Source organism: Hippoglossus stenolepis, chromosome 11 (assembly GCF_022539355.2).
Source record: "Hippoglossus stenolepis isolate QCI-W04-F060 chromosome 11, HSTE1.2, whole genome shotgun sequence".
In the NCBI taxonomy this organism is placed as follows: Eukaryota; Metazoa; Chordata; class Actinopteri; order Pleuronectiformes; family Pleuronectidae; genus Hippoglossus; species Hippoglossus stenolepis.
Window position 1 is genome coordinate 18,245,650 of NC_061493.1, and position 12,580 is coordinate 18,258,229.

Consider the following 12,580-nt stretch of genomic DNA (forward strand, 5'->3'; position numbering starts at 1 on the left):
TCTCTCTCGCTCTGTCACACACACACACACACACTGTGAACCACGCGGGTCACGTGATCGCCCCGTCCTGCAGTGAGCGCTCACAAGCGGCGAACGAGTCCAGCTGCTCGGTCACATCCACATCACTGAGAAGAACAATGGGAGTCAACGTCGAGATAATCCGACCTGGCGACGGTGAGGGTTGTTCACAACTGTTCAATTAATCCATATGTTTTATTGTCGTTATGGATCTGACCATTGCAACCCCGCGCTCTGCTCCTGTAGGGAGGAGTTACCCGCAGAAAGGACACCAGGTGGAAGTGCACTACGTTGGTAAGAGACGATCCGAGGTTCCTCACTTTCCATTCATATCTATAAACAACATGTTCACGTTGAATCTGACACTGATGTATGTGGTTTTTAATTCTCCCGTGGGCTGAGGCGAGGGGATCTGTGTGTGTGTGTGTGTGTGTGGGTGGGTGTAGCTTCGGGTTAGCTAACGTTAGCTTGGCTTGGCACGGACGCCGGAAACGAAGGGGGCACGGTGGTGGTGTTTTTTAAAATTCCGCTAACCGGCTCTCGTGAAGCTCACTGGGTCACACGACACGTTTCCTTTGCGGTTAAAGTGGAGCAGCTCGCCCACATTCCACTCACTGCTCCCGGCTACGGCGATGCTAACGGTCCTAGCTTCTGCGATGCTAACGGTCCTAGCTTCCGCGATGCTAACGGTCCTAGCTTCGGCGATGCTAACGGTCCTAGCTACGGCGATGCTAACGGCCCTCTCGTGTCTCAATTATTCATTCTTGCGGGAAAGATGTTCAGTCTCTGACTCATCGGATCAATAACTAGTAATCGAAACTTGAAATCTGAAGTGAAGCCGCTCAGCTACAACAGGAAATCTCACCAAGCTGCACCAAACTTCACACACTGAGATATTAGGCCCCTATTTTTTTTCCCAACAATATGGGACAAGATGGTGAATGTTCCTTGTAGGTTTGATGGTTTTGTGCCAACTACCAGCAGATGTTGGCGACATGTCTTCAGTTGTGTACCTTAGTGTCCTCAGGTGTTTCTGCCTTTTGAATCACAAGGCACCTTCTTCTAAGACGGGCCCACCACAGGTTGATCAGACCTGGGTGCATGTCCCTGGGAGCCTGGGGCCCAGCTGGGATCTTTCCCTTTTTATTTATTTATTTTTAAATCAAGATCCATAAATGATTTCCTTTTGAAATCGGTGAAATTTTAAAAGAGCCCTATCTCGCAGATTTAAGAAAGGGAATACAAATCCTGGGTCCTGATGCGCATTGCAAACTAAATGAGTTCTTCCTTCCGTTCCTCCATACAACATCCTCTGCTGATCCGTCCAGTCGTGTTTGTGTCTTCAATTTCACAATCATAAGTTCTCTCATTATACTTACCATTACATGTATCTTAGAAATATTTATTATCTCATAAATATGCCTTTTTTAATCTCATTATTATACCATTGGTCCCTCAACTGTGGTTTACTATCTAATCATTTAAATGTTTTTCTTTTTCATTTCCTAATCACCACACTTTTTTTCTTGTCGTTTCACAGGCACGCTCACAAATGGAAAGAAGTTTGACTCCTCCAGGGATCGGGCAAATCCCTTTATTTTCAGACTGGGAATGGGAGAGGTCATTCGTGCTTGGGATGAAGGTGTAGCTAGGGTAATGAGATGAACTTTAAAATTACATTTCACTGAATTGTTGAATTTCCCGCACACCAAGATTAGTTTACTTTACAGTGGGATTACTTCTCCGCCTATGCAATTGCACTGGGTGACCTGAAATGACTGTGTCTGAGTTAAGACATGGTTGAAGCAATGTACTTCCTGTGCAAGACTTCTGAGCGAGATACCTGCTCCACCTGAAAGCCCTCTCATAGTTATGGATATTAGAAAATAATATGATGCATAAAGCTCTGGTCTGTGCACCACAGGCTTTAAATCAGTCTCCATACAGACGGAGCAGAGGTCAACTAAGGGATTAATTTGCTCCTGTGTCTTAAACTGATAAACATAACTTCCTCAGCAAAGGATCAATAGTAGCATCCTCTTAAATCCTTTCCTAGGCGCAGGCAACTGGTAGGACAAGCAGGAGCGAATGCTGTTGTTGCATGATGGAATATTTAGAACCCTGTGTTTCTGGGCTGATGTTTTAGTCGGTGCATCCCCACCTCTGCTGCAGTTTTATGTTTTTTAAATACAAATTATTGGATTCAAAACTTGCACGGTTTCCATTTTTGTAACTTTTTTTCTTGGCCTCCTCCACAGATGAGTATTGGCGAACTGTCAAGGTTGACCTGCTCACCGGACTACGCGTATGGCAGCAGTGGATACCCTCCCGTTATCCCACCAAATTCTTGTCTAATCTTTGAAGTGGAGCTTCTGAGATTTGGATTTTAAATGTTTAAGATGGTGGTTTGTTGTCAGTTTGTTTTATTGATGTTTTTTATTTTTTTTTATTTTTTTTGCATTCCACCCACATCTCTGACACAAATAACTGCTTAATTAAAGGTGCTGTGAGTCGCATTTACATTAATGGATAAATATTGTCTAAAAGTAATTTTCATATCCTCGATAATTGAGACAATTGATGGACAAAAAGATCATGTTCATGCTAATGGTTGTTAAGATTAAAGGAGTAATCCATTATGGGAAACATTCTTCTTTATGTTCCTGCAGTGAGGTAATGAGAGGTGGCGGTGGTGCACCTGGACATTAGTTGCCACTCGCTAATAAACCAAAGGAAGTTATGTGAACAGATAATCGTCCTCTCAATATCATTTCTAAAGCTCAATCATGAACACATATCTTTCTTAAAGCATCCGAAAACCAAAGTGGTGTTCAGGGGAGTTTTGTGACACGTGACTCCTTGACTGCGTGCAGCTCAGCAAACCTGCCTGCTGTCTGTGGCTTCATATTTACCAAACAGACATTAGTATCATTAGTCATCTCCTGTGCCTTCTGACAGGAAAATGTCTCCCACAATGTTGAATTATTCCTGTAAAACGTCCAATGTTTTTAAACTTACAGGATTTATTTGGCCTTCATTCTTGTATTTCCTGTAGAACAAATGTACTTGAGAGCAAAAAATTAAATGAGCTTCAGAATCACTGATCCAGTGGCACTTAACACATGTTGGCAGATTCAAGTCTTCTTAGCGGGTATCTTATCTGTTCCTAAGTATTTATTACAATGTCTTAAAAATTGTAATGATTTGTAATGTCAAAATGCTAATGTCACACCTTTTAATAAAAAGCTTATTTGTTTTTACCTGCAAGAATTTTTGCTTTGAGTAGATGAATTGATTTTGAAGCATAAAAGCTCGACGGAATGGAACATTTATTCTGACTGGAAACAGTGAAAACTTAACATTTTGTGATATCTACAATATTAAGAACATTTTAAAACCAGAAGAGCTAACAATTGAATAAATGTGAAACTTATGACTTAAATTTTGCCAATGTCCCATCTGCTAACAAGGGGGAGGCAGACATCAATGCGTCTCCATCGTTCCCTGGTGGCTGCCTGTGGTGTCGGTCATAAATCCCACCTCCATGTTAGTGGATGGAACATGGACCAAACTTTCTTTCTTTAACCCTCTTCTATTATAGTTTTATTCTGTCTTATATATCCCCCATCTTTCCTTCCTCTTTCATTCTGTTTCCTGACTCTAATTTCTTTCTTTCTATTATTGATTCATTCTTTCTCTTCTCTGTTCAGTTTTTTCTTTACTATTTCTTTCTTTTTGTATTTTCTCCATCTTTCCCTTCCTCTTTCATTCTTTCTATTCCTGACTATAATTGATTCTTTCGTTTTTTCTTTCTTAAAGAAAGAAAGATGGCCATAAAAATAAAACGTGACAGAATACGAAAGAAATAATGAAAATAGAAAGAAAGGATGGAAAAAGAAAGGAAAAATATGGAAAGAAAGATTGCTGTTGTGATGTGCAGTAATCTGATGCTGAGAGTTCCCACGCCCAGTGAACGCCTCCTCCCTGTGGCTGCAGACTCGTCTCTTTCTGCAGAAAGTCAAGAGTCGCACAGATGAGCTGCGGACATTTGAAAACCTTAACATGGACGTTAACGTGAGGAGAAATTTCACGTCAGGACACAAACGCTGTTGCGCTTTTGTTTAACTTCTTTATAAGTGAGAGGGAGGATGATGATGAGCGTGAAGAAGACTCTTCATCTCATCACAGGACTCATCCTCGTCTTCCAGTTTCAGTTCAGCTTCCATAAGATCAAATCTGCCACTGGTAAGTTATTTAATCTCTATCTGAGAATGTGTGAATGGTTTGTTTGACTAACGCTGGAAAATATATCCAAGTGTTGTGGAAGAAAAATATAATTAAAGCCACGTTTTTTATTTATCACTTTAAATAATTCAAATGAAACGTGTTGATCTTAATCAATGCACCAACTACAACCTACTAAAGCAACAAAAATGATCAATAATAAATAATCATTTTATTTTCAGTAAAGTGTTTCTAGTAATTCTCATGACATTTCATAGCTTTGACCATCTTGTTTTCACTTGTTATACAAGTAATGTGGATTATGTGGATATAATTACTGTATATTATTATATTATACATTATGATAATGGCTTTAAGGAATCACAGAAATATCCTGAATTTGTTAATGTTCATTTCACCGTTGTCACTTTATTCTAGGCCGAGTGACACAGTGGGAAATAACTGTGAAATAACTAAATAATCACTTTAACTTATGACACCAAGGAAATAAATCTTAAAAGCTGCTGTTTAGGCCTCTAATGCTCTTCTGTTTGTCCCGGGACAGGGTTTGTCCCGGGACAGGGTTTGTCCTGGGATAGGGTTTGTCCTGGGACAGGGATCCCTCACTCCGAAGTTCCTTTACCTGCTAAAAGCTTTTTTAGTTTGGTAGTTTTTCTTCGCTCCAGTTCAGGGTTAAGGGCAGAGGATGTTGACCATTTAGATTTGTGAATACAGGCTATACAAATACAGTTCGATTGATTGATCGGCATCATTATTCTCCGGAGAGAAAACTTGACTCCTTCACCAGGTCTTTTTCATTCTTTACTTCTTTTTGCCTTTCTTTGTTTCTATTTTTCTGTTCATTTTTTTCTTTACTATTTCTTTCTTTATTATTCCCCCCCCATCTTTCCTTCCTGTTATTCTTTTTCATGACTATAATTTTTCTTTCTATTAATGATTCATTCTTTTTTTTCATTCTTTCTGATTGATTGATTGGCATCATCTGCTCTGTCTTCTCCACCTCTGCACGAATAAGACCTTATGTAGCGAGGCTTGTTGTGAGGCCCCTGGAGCCACAGGGCTGTGCGCGCTGCGACAGTAAACACAGACACAACAGCCCCTGACTGCTGCCCTGCCCGGCCTCACATGCCTGGTCCTGGAGCTGCTGGTGTGAAGAATGTGAAGCATGCTTTCACCCTCCGCTGTGAAGAGGGAGGTCAGGATGCTCTGTTGTCACTGGCGGGGGCAGGACGACGGGACGCCCGCACGTTTTCCACATGGCCCCCGCTCTGGAGTTGTTTATGTCCTGCTGCATGTGATTGAGGACACATTCTGTCTGCACAGCTGATATTCCCTCACACAGGTTGACCTGTTATTTGCCCCTAAGTAGATTTAAGATTAAAATAGTGTTGATATCACAGAATAAGAATATATATGTGCCAGGTTTTTCAAGCATTGCACAGCAGAAAGTGTTTGCAGTCTCTCTATCATATTTATAATTATATTAAATGGATATATTATATTACATATTTAAGTAGCCTGAATAACAAAATGCTGCTTCAGAAAAGATTTATATATATTTTGGTCACATGATTTGCTGTTTTCTTTTACCTCTGTCAAGGAGATTGTGTTATTACCTCTGTCAATTTGTTTGTTGGTTTGATTGTAAGATTACACATGAAACTACTGGACGGATTAGCATGAAAAAAGGTTGGAAGGATGTTTTATGTGTCAGGAAAGAAGCAATTCATCTTTGTGTAGATCTGGATCTTAGGGTGGATCCAGCAATTATTATTATTTTTTCACTTTCTTTACCATTGTGAAACAGGACGTTTCACAACATTTGTATTTATTTCTCAGGGAATAATTCATGGATCTTGACGGGGAAAAAAATCTGACATGTTTAGGGGACCGAAATGAGTTTGTGCAATTCGGTGCAGATTCAAATAAAAATCTGGATCTAGTAAATGTAAATGTGGTTTCATGAGGGGACAGTTATGCGCTGTACTGAGTTCCAGTGTAGTTGCCTCACAAATCACTTAAATTATATTTTTGTTGTAAGGTTTGCTGTTTTCTGTAATTGGAAAAGCTGCAGTCATGAGAATTGTATGAATTGTCTTGTGGTTTTAATGGTGGATGTTTAGTCGTGTAGAAAGTAATTTGTGACACAGAGAATGTTGAGATCTATAAAATACCTCAATAATGTATTAATATATCTGGTATTTTAATTTTATTGATAATTTATTTTTGATAGTTAAAAAAGATGCATTAAAACAATGATATGATCACAGCGCTAATTGATCTCCCTCTCCCTCGTCTGTAAGGGGTCTACCGCAGTGACACGCAGGGGCTGCCTGCTCCAGAGGGACGGCTGCATGTGAACATCGGGAGTCACAGGGAGAGGAAGTGGGCGTCCAGGCCCAGGTCAGGGGCCCCTGGCTGGGCTGCAGACAAGAGGGGCCACTACAGAGACCAGCACCAACCAGAGGAGTCAGATCTCGACCTGATGATGGAGGAGAGACACGAGAACTCTACACAGATCGTGGTACATAACTCTCCACCCAAGAAACGTAGAAATCAAATGGTGAAAAACAAAAACACGATGGTAGTTCAGAACATCATTTGGGGAACAGTTGTTTGAAAAAGAGAGTTTAACTGTAACAGAAGGAGAATCAATGCATGCTGGGAGTTTTGATGGAGCATCTGTGTATTATGTCTTTTTAAAGAGAAGGAAAAGGGGATTTTAATCATTATATTCACCCCAAAATTGTTCCTGAATTGTACAATTATATAGTGAAATATTCTTTTTAACTCAGCAAAAATAATTCTCATTAATGTGATGCTACGAACACCATCAGCTGAAAGCATAGTTTTGAAAGGTAATGAGATTGCTGGAAACATATGGACGAACAGATGGAAATTTGGAATCTACTGTGATCCAGGCTTCGCACACAAGGTAAATAAGAAAGACAGATGGGATGCAAGGATTTGAATACCCATGTTCCTCAACAGGACACTGATCACGCCTACTACACGTCGAAAATCTACGGCCCTGGAGACGCGGCAGGTAAAGAGCTGTGGGTGAACATCGATGAGATGGAGGAGGACGAGTGGAAGGTCCATGGTTTCCTGTCCAACACCCACAGACAGACGGAGGTAAAAAAGAAAAAGAAAAACCCTCTGCGTGGATAAACTGGAGAAATCCGTGTTTTATCAAAATGAAAGAGGAGCTGTAGAAACATTTAGAGGAAAACGTGGACTTGCTTGGATCAGAATTGACCCTCAGTTGTTCAAATCAGGATGGAGGAACTTTAATGCATCACATAAGAACAAAAATGAGTGAATTCTCATTTAGCTGCAGTAAAGTTTTATTTTGCATGTTCCATGGCTGATGTATGTCCAGTGTTTCTTGTGATGCCTTCACTTTGTTTGCTGCCAGAGGGTGAATCTTTCCTTCGACTTCCCTTTCTACGGACATATACTCAAAGAAATCACCGTGACAACTGGAGGTGAGTCGCATGATGTCTTTCCTCACTGTTACAAGACGAACTCTGAGATGTTGTCTTAATTTGAGTATATTGTAGTACAGATAAATTATATGAATTTAGATTTTTTTATTGTCTTCCTTTCAAAGTAAAGTTGCACCGTGCAGTTACATCACAAAATCAAGATTCAAGTGTGTAAATCAATTTAAATATATTTTGCAGCAGAAGCGTAGAACGACAGTCAAAAGAGCACAAACCTTCACCGAGGCCCAATTGTCCCCTTCTCTGAGCCACAATACATCCTCCTCACAAGTGAACCACGTTGAAATGAATACAGATGAACATTTGATGCAACCTCTGCATGTCCGTCTCCTCCAGGTTTCATTTACACAGGAGATCTAATCCACCGGATGCTCACAGCGACTCAGTACATCGCTCCCCTGATGGCCAACTTTGACCCGAGTCTTTCCAAAAACTCATCCGTCTTTTACTTTGATAACGGTGAGAACGACAGAACCATCGTCATTCTACTGTTAATTGCAGTTTTTCTGTTGTGGATCTGCTGCAGAGGTTTGACTGTGTTGTGCATGTGGGTTCATGTCGACTCTTCAGGAACTGCACTGGTGGTTCAGTGGAACCGGATTCCCCTCCGTGACTTGGGTCTGGGGACGTTCACCTTCCAGGCCGCTCTGCACAGCGACGGGCGGATTGTCTTCGTATACAAAGAGGTGACTTTCCTTATCTTCTTCTTCGTGGTCTTCCTTTACAGATTTAGTTTTATACGTTCGTTATTTTTCTTTCATAGATTCCTGTTGACATCAGCGACATCAGCACCGAGAATCATCCTGTGAAAGTGGGATTATCAGATGCTTTTGTGGTGCTTCATGAAATAGAGCAGATTCCCAGTGAGTGGCCCATTTGTTCCTAAAATCCTTTATTTCAACTTATCAAACTAAATGTCAGATATCACCAGGAATAAACGACATAATGTCCTTTCTGACACGTTCCAGATGTTCGGCGGAGAACCATCTACGAGTATCACAAGGTCGATATCCTCAAGTCCAAAATCTGCAACTCTACATCAGTGGAGATGGTGCCGCTCCCGAGTAAGTTTCTAGAGAAGAAATAACTTATCTCATTCATTATTAGGTTTATTTTAAAGTTTTTTGATTTTACTTTCTAGAATCAAGAGTCAATTTTATAAAACTGGAAACAGAAACTGAAAAGGCAGTTTAGCTCTACACTGCAAAACTTTCAGTGAAAAATACATTCAGGTTTTATTTTCAGGCATTAAAATGGTGTTTCTTCCTCTTCACTGTTTTCCTTATTGCCAGCGTGTCTCCAGTTCTCCAGCTGTGCTCCATGTGTCACTTCTCAGATTGGCTTCAACTGCAGCTGGTGCAGTCGGCTACAAAGGTAAACTGGAAAAGCACACAGAGCAAATACCAGTGAGGAGGCTGCGCATTCCTCAAAATGTCATTTCATAAAGTACAAATCTGCAACTGTTGAAATATAAATATGAATAAATCATGGCTCAAGGCATGAAGAATATTTGGCCATTGTACGTGCAGAAATATTTACATTAAAAACAAAAAATACCCCCCAAAAATGTATTTACCACAGTAAAACTTAAATAAAAAAAAATACTGAATAAGATGATTGAAGCGTTCTCAGAATTTATAGAATCGACTGCATTAACATTAGTCTTTTAATACATTATTCAGTAAAGGTTTCTGCATTTGTAATATTTGACGAAAGTTTTAATATTTTTTTTTACTACATGCTGCCTTCTTGTATTGGAGCATTATAGTATTTACAGTATAAATGATTATTGTTTGATCATGATTATTAGTATTATTAAGATGATATGATGATATCAGAAGCCTTCTTCTTAATAATTTGTGAAAAATCCTTTGAGGCTTAATTCAAACTCAAAAATATTAATATTATAATACTATATTTGGATCAATGAATAATATATCCTTGCTTCCTCAGATGCTCCAGTGGGTTCGATCGGAACCGGCAGGACTGGGTCGACCTCGGCTGCCCAGAGGAGGTTCTCCTTGTGTTTACATTAAAAAACACTTTATTACAATTATGACTTTATCACATTTCTCTTTGGTTCTGCACGAATGACGTCACTGATGCTTCTCTTTCCAGAGGCGAGATCCCCGGTGTCTCCGGATAGCAGACGTCACAAACGCCACATCTCCCCACCTGACGCACACGACCACCCCGGTTACAGCTATTGCAGAGGAGCAGAGGACGTCCGCTGTGACCCCCGACCCCCTCAGCAGGACGTCCTCCCTCACCAGCCCCTCAACGCGCCGTAGCACCACCAGCAGAAGAATAATGTCCACACCACAGCCTCCCACCAGCAAACCTGCAGACGGTAAACTTGATCATTTTCTGAGACACAGTGTGGAGATAAAGCAACACTACTTCTGAAAATTGTTGTTTATCTGATTTAAGATTGGATCCCAGCTCAGGGGACGGGCGTCATCATGGATGAATGTTTGTTGTTGTCGCACAGCGTCCATGCCCACTGTGTTCTGTAAGCTCCGACAGTGTGAGGGTCAAGTGGTCAGCTATTTCCCAGGCCTCTGCTAGATCATAGCCGAGCGTATACAGCGCCATGTTAAATACTGCATAGTATCCTCAGCTACGGGAGGATGACTCAGTATGTGTGCATCACTCTGTGCTCTGGTTGGGTCACAGTATACAGGGGGGGGGGGGGCTGTTTTATTTGGCTGTAGTGACTAATGTTTGTATTCAAAGACGTTAATGTCCAACTCCAACTACAGTACACCCCCTTATTTCACTTGGGAGGAAGGAAAAGAAAAGTAAATGTATAATTTAATTTATTTATTACAATGTATAACAAAGTTCTTTAAAAATGTATTGATGGCAGATATAATGTAAAAAATAATATAATTAAAATATACTTCAAATGACTAAATCTCTGGCGTTCCTTGTGTCGTCAGCTTGACTCACAAAACTTAAATGACATTCTAGTGTCATAGTGAGATTTTATTTCTCTAGTGAGATTCTAAGATTCCCTACAAACAAACTAATATACTAAATGTCATGATGTGTTTCTGTTTCTACAGATGACACAAAGATCTCGTTACACATCAGTGAAGCGCGTAAGTTATTTAATTTAATGCACTTTCACAAAACTTGGTGGGAAGATTACTTGGGAAAAACAATTTTTTCAACATTTTACTGCAAACAGAGAAAAAATCTAAAGCTTATATCGATTTCAAAATATAGGTAAGGTTTATCTGCATCTTATAGAACTACAGACCTAAAGCTTGTACAAATAAATAAATAAAACTGTGATTGTGTAGAATGAGAGAGACACGATCTGCAGCGTATTTAAACAATCGGTCTTTATCACATTGTATGAATGACGTCATTATGAAAACATGGGACTGAATCCACTGCTTTTCAAATATTTTAAAAACAACCATATTTAGAAATGATGATTGCATGATTTACAGTGTTTTGCAGTTATCTGTGTACACCCCAACATTTTTGCATCCCACCAAGTTATGGATAAACTCAACATTGATTTTTAACTTGTTACTTATGTGCAACTTGCAGTATTTTTGTATTTACATGTGTTTTCCTGAGTGTAAAATATTTCCGTCAGATTCCATGTGAATGTGACTCAGTGAGTTTCCCCCCTCACCTCTGTGCAGCAGCAGACGAGGAGGAGGACACGGGAGAGGGAGACGAGCGGCTGCAGATGGGCCTCCTGGCGGGCATCGTCCTGATGATGGTCGTCATGGCAGCAGCCGTCCTCCTGTCGCTGTACGTGTACAGTCACCCCACTTCCAGTGCCAGCCTCTTCTTCATGGAGGTGACACACAGCTGCTGTTTTTACTTCTGTGCCATGTCGAGCAAGTGACGTCCTCAAATGTTTAATTATCATCTTTAACCTTCCTGCTCTGCGTTTATTAGTCCGTCTGCATTTAAGGTCACAAACAGACTTGAAAATTTGTTCAAATAAAATCCATCACTATAATGTATCACCGTGGCTGTTTCAGATCTTCCCTTTAACATCTACATCATTTACAGAAGATACATTTTGTAATGATTTCAAAGATTCTCTGACATCAGCTCCAAGATCAAATCTTATTTTTTGCATGTTCTGCACATTTTTATTTGAGTCCCAGGACTTCACCAAAGCTCTGTGTAGTTAAATTAATTTACACAGAAATATTTTCAGACAGATTCCCATTGATCTTCTTAATACTAAATTCAGTTACCTATTTGTGGTGTTTATCTCTTTATTATAACAGTGGTATTGGCTTGTTCAAGTGTACCTAACAGAGTGACATCTGGGAAGGAGCAGTAATGACTTGTAACAACTTTCCAAAATACAACTAAAATCAATCATTTCTATTGATTTGAGACCAGATTCTTGTATTATCCGTTTTCCTCTCCCTCACACAGCGGCGGCCGACCCGCTGGCCCATCATGAAGTTCAGACGAGGGTCTGGTCACCCGTCCTACGCCGAGGTGGAGGCGCCCGGTCAGGACAAAGAGGGCTCGGTGGTCATCGACCCCAAACAGTCGTTTGTGATGTCGGACAGAAGAGAGAGCGAACAGAAGGAAGGATTCATAGTCCCTGATCAGAGGGAGCGCTTCCTGGTCTCAGAGAGCTCCTGACCAACACTACACATCCCACAAGGCTTTGGGGACAGAGCTGGTTCTCTATGTGAGTTAGCGTTATGTGCTCCAATGCTGAAATATTTCTCAATTTAGCTGCTGCTCAAGTTCACGTTAAGGACAGAATTTGAGCCCAGAGAGGAAAAGTTAACTTCAGATGTGTTTATACAACACTT

General features: G+C 40.5%; 2 protein-coding genes across 2 annotated transcripts; both read left to right on the forward strand.

Annotated features, from left to right (window-relative positions):
• Positions 1–16: 16 nt before the first annotated feature.
• Positions 17–3,278, forward strand: LOC118118147 (peptidyl-prolyl cis-trans isomerase FKBP1A). Its single transcript, XM_035171068.2, has 4 exons — positions 17–174; positions 265–312; positions 1,559–1,671; positions 2,277–3,278. The coding sequence occupies exons 1-4, from the start codon at positions 138–140 to the stop codon at positions 2,406–2,408; spliced, it is 330 nt and encodes a 109-aa protein (XP_035026959.1). The 5' UTR covers positions 17–137; the 3' UTR covers positions 2,409–3,278.
• Positions 3,279–3,872: 594 nt separating this feature from the next.
• plxdc2a (plexin domain containing 2a) lies at positions 3,873–12,404 on the forward strand. Its single transcript, XM_047342006.1, has 14 exons — positions 3,873–4,263; positions 6,567–6,787; positions 7,255–7,398; positions 7,682–7,751; positions 8,106–8,228; positions 8,340–8,455; positions 8,533–8,632; positions 8,738–8,833; positions 9,062–9,143; positions 9,723–9,783; positions 9,888–10,119; positions 10,838–10,873; positions 11,435–11,592; positions 12,189–12,404. The coding sequence occupies exons 1-14, from the start codon at positions 4,167–4,169 to the stop codon at positions 12,402–12,404; spliced, it is 1,752 nt and encodes a 583-aa protein (XP_047197962.1). The 5' UTR covers positions 3,873–4,166.
• Positions 12,405–12,580: the final 176 nt, after the last annotated feature.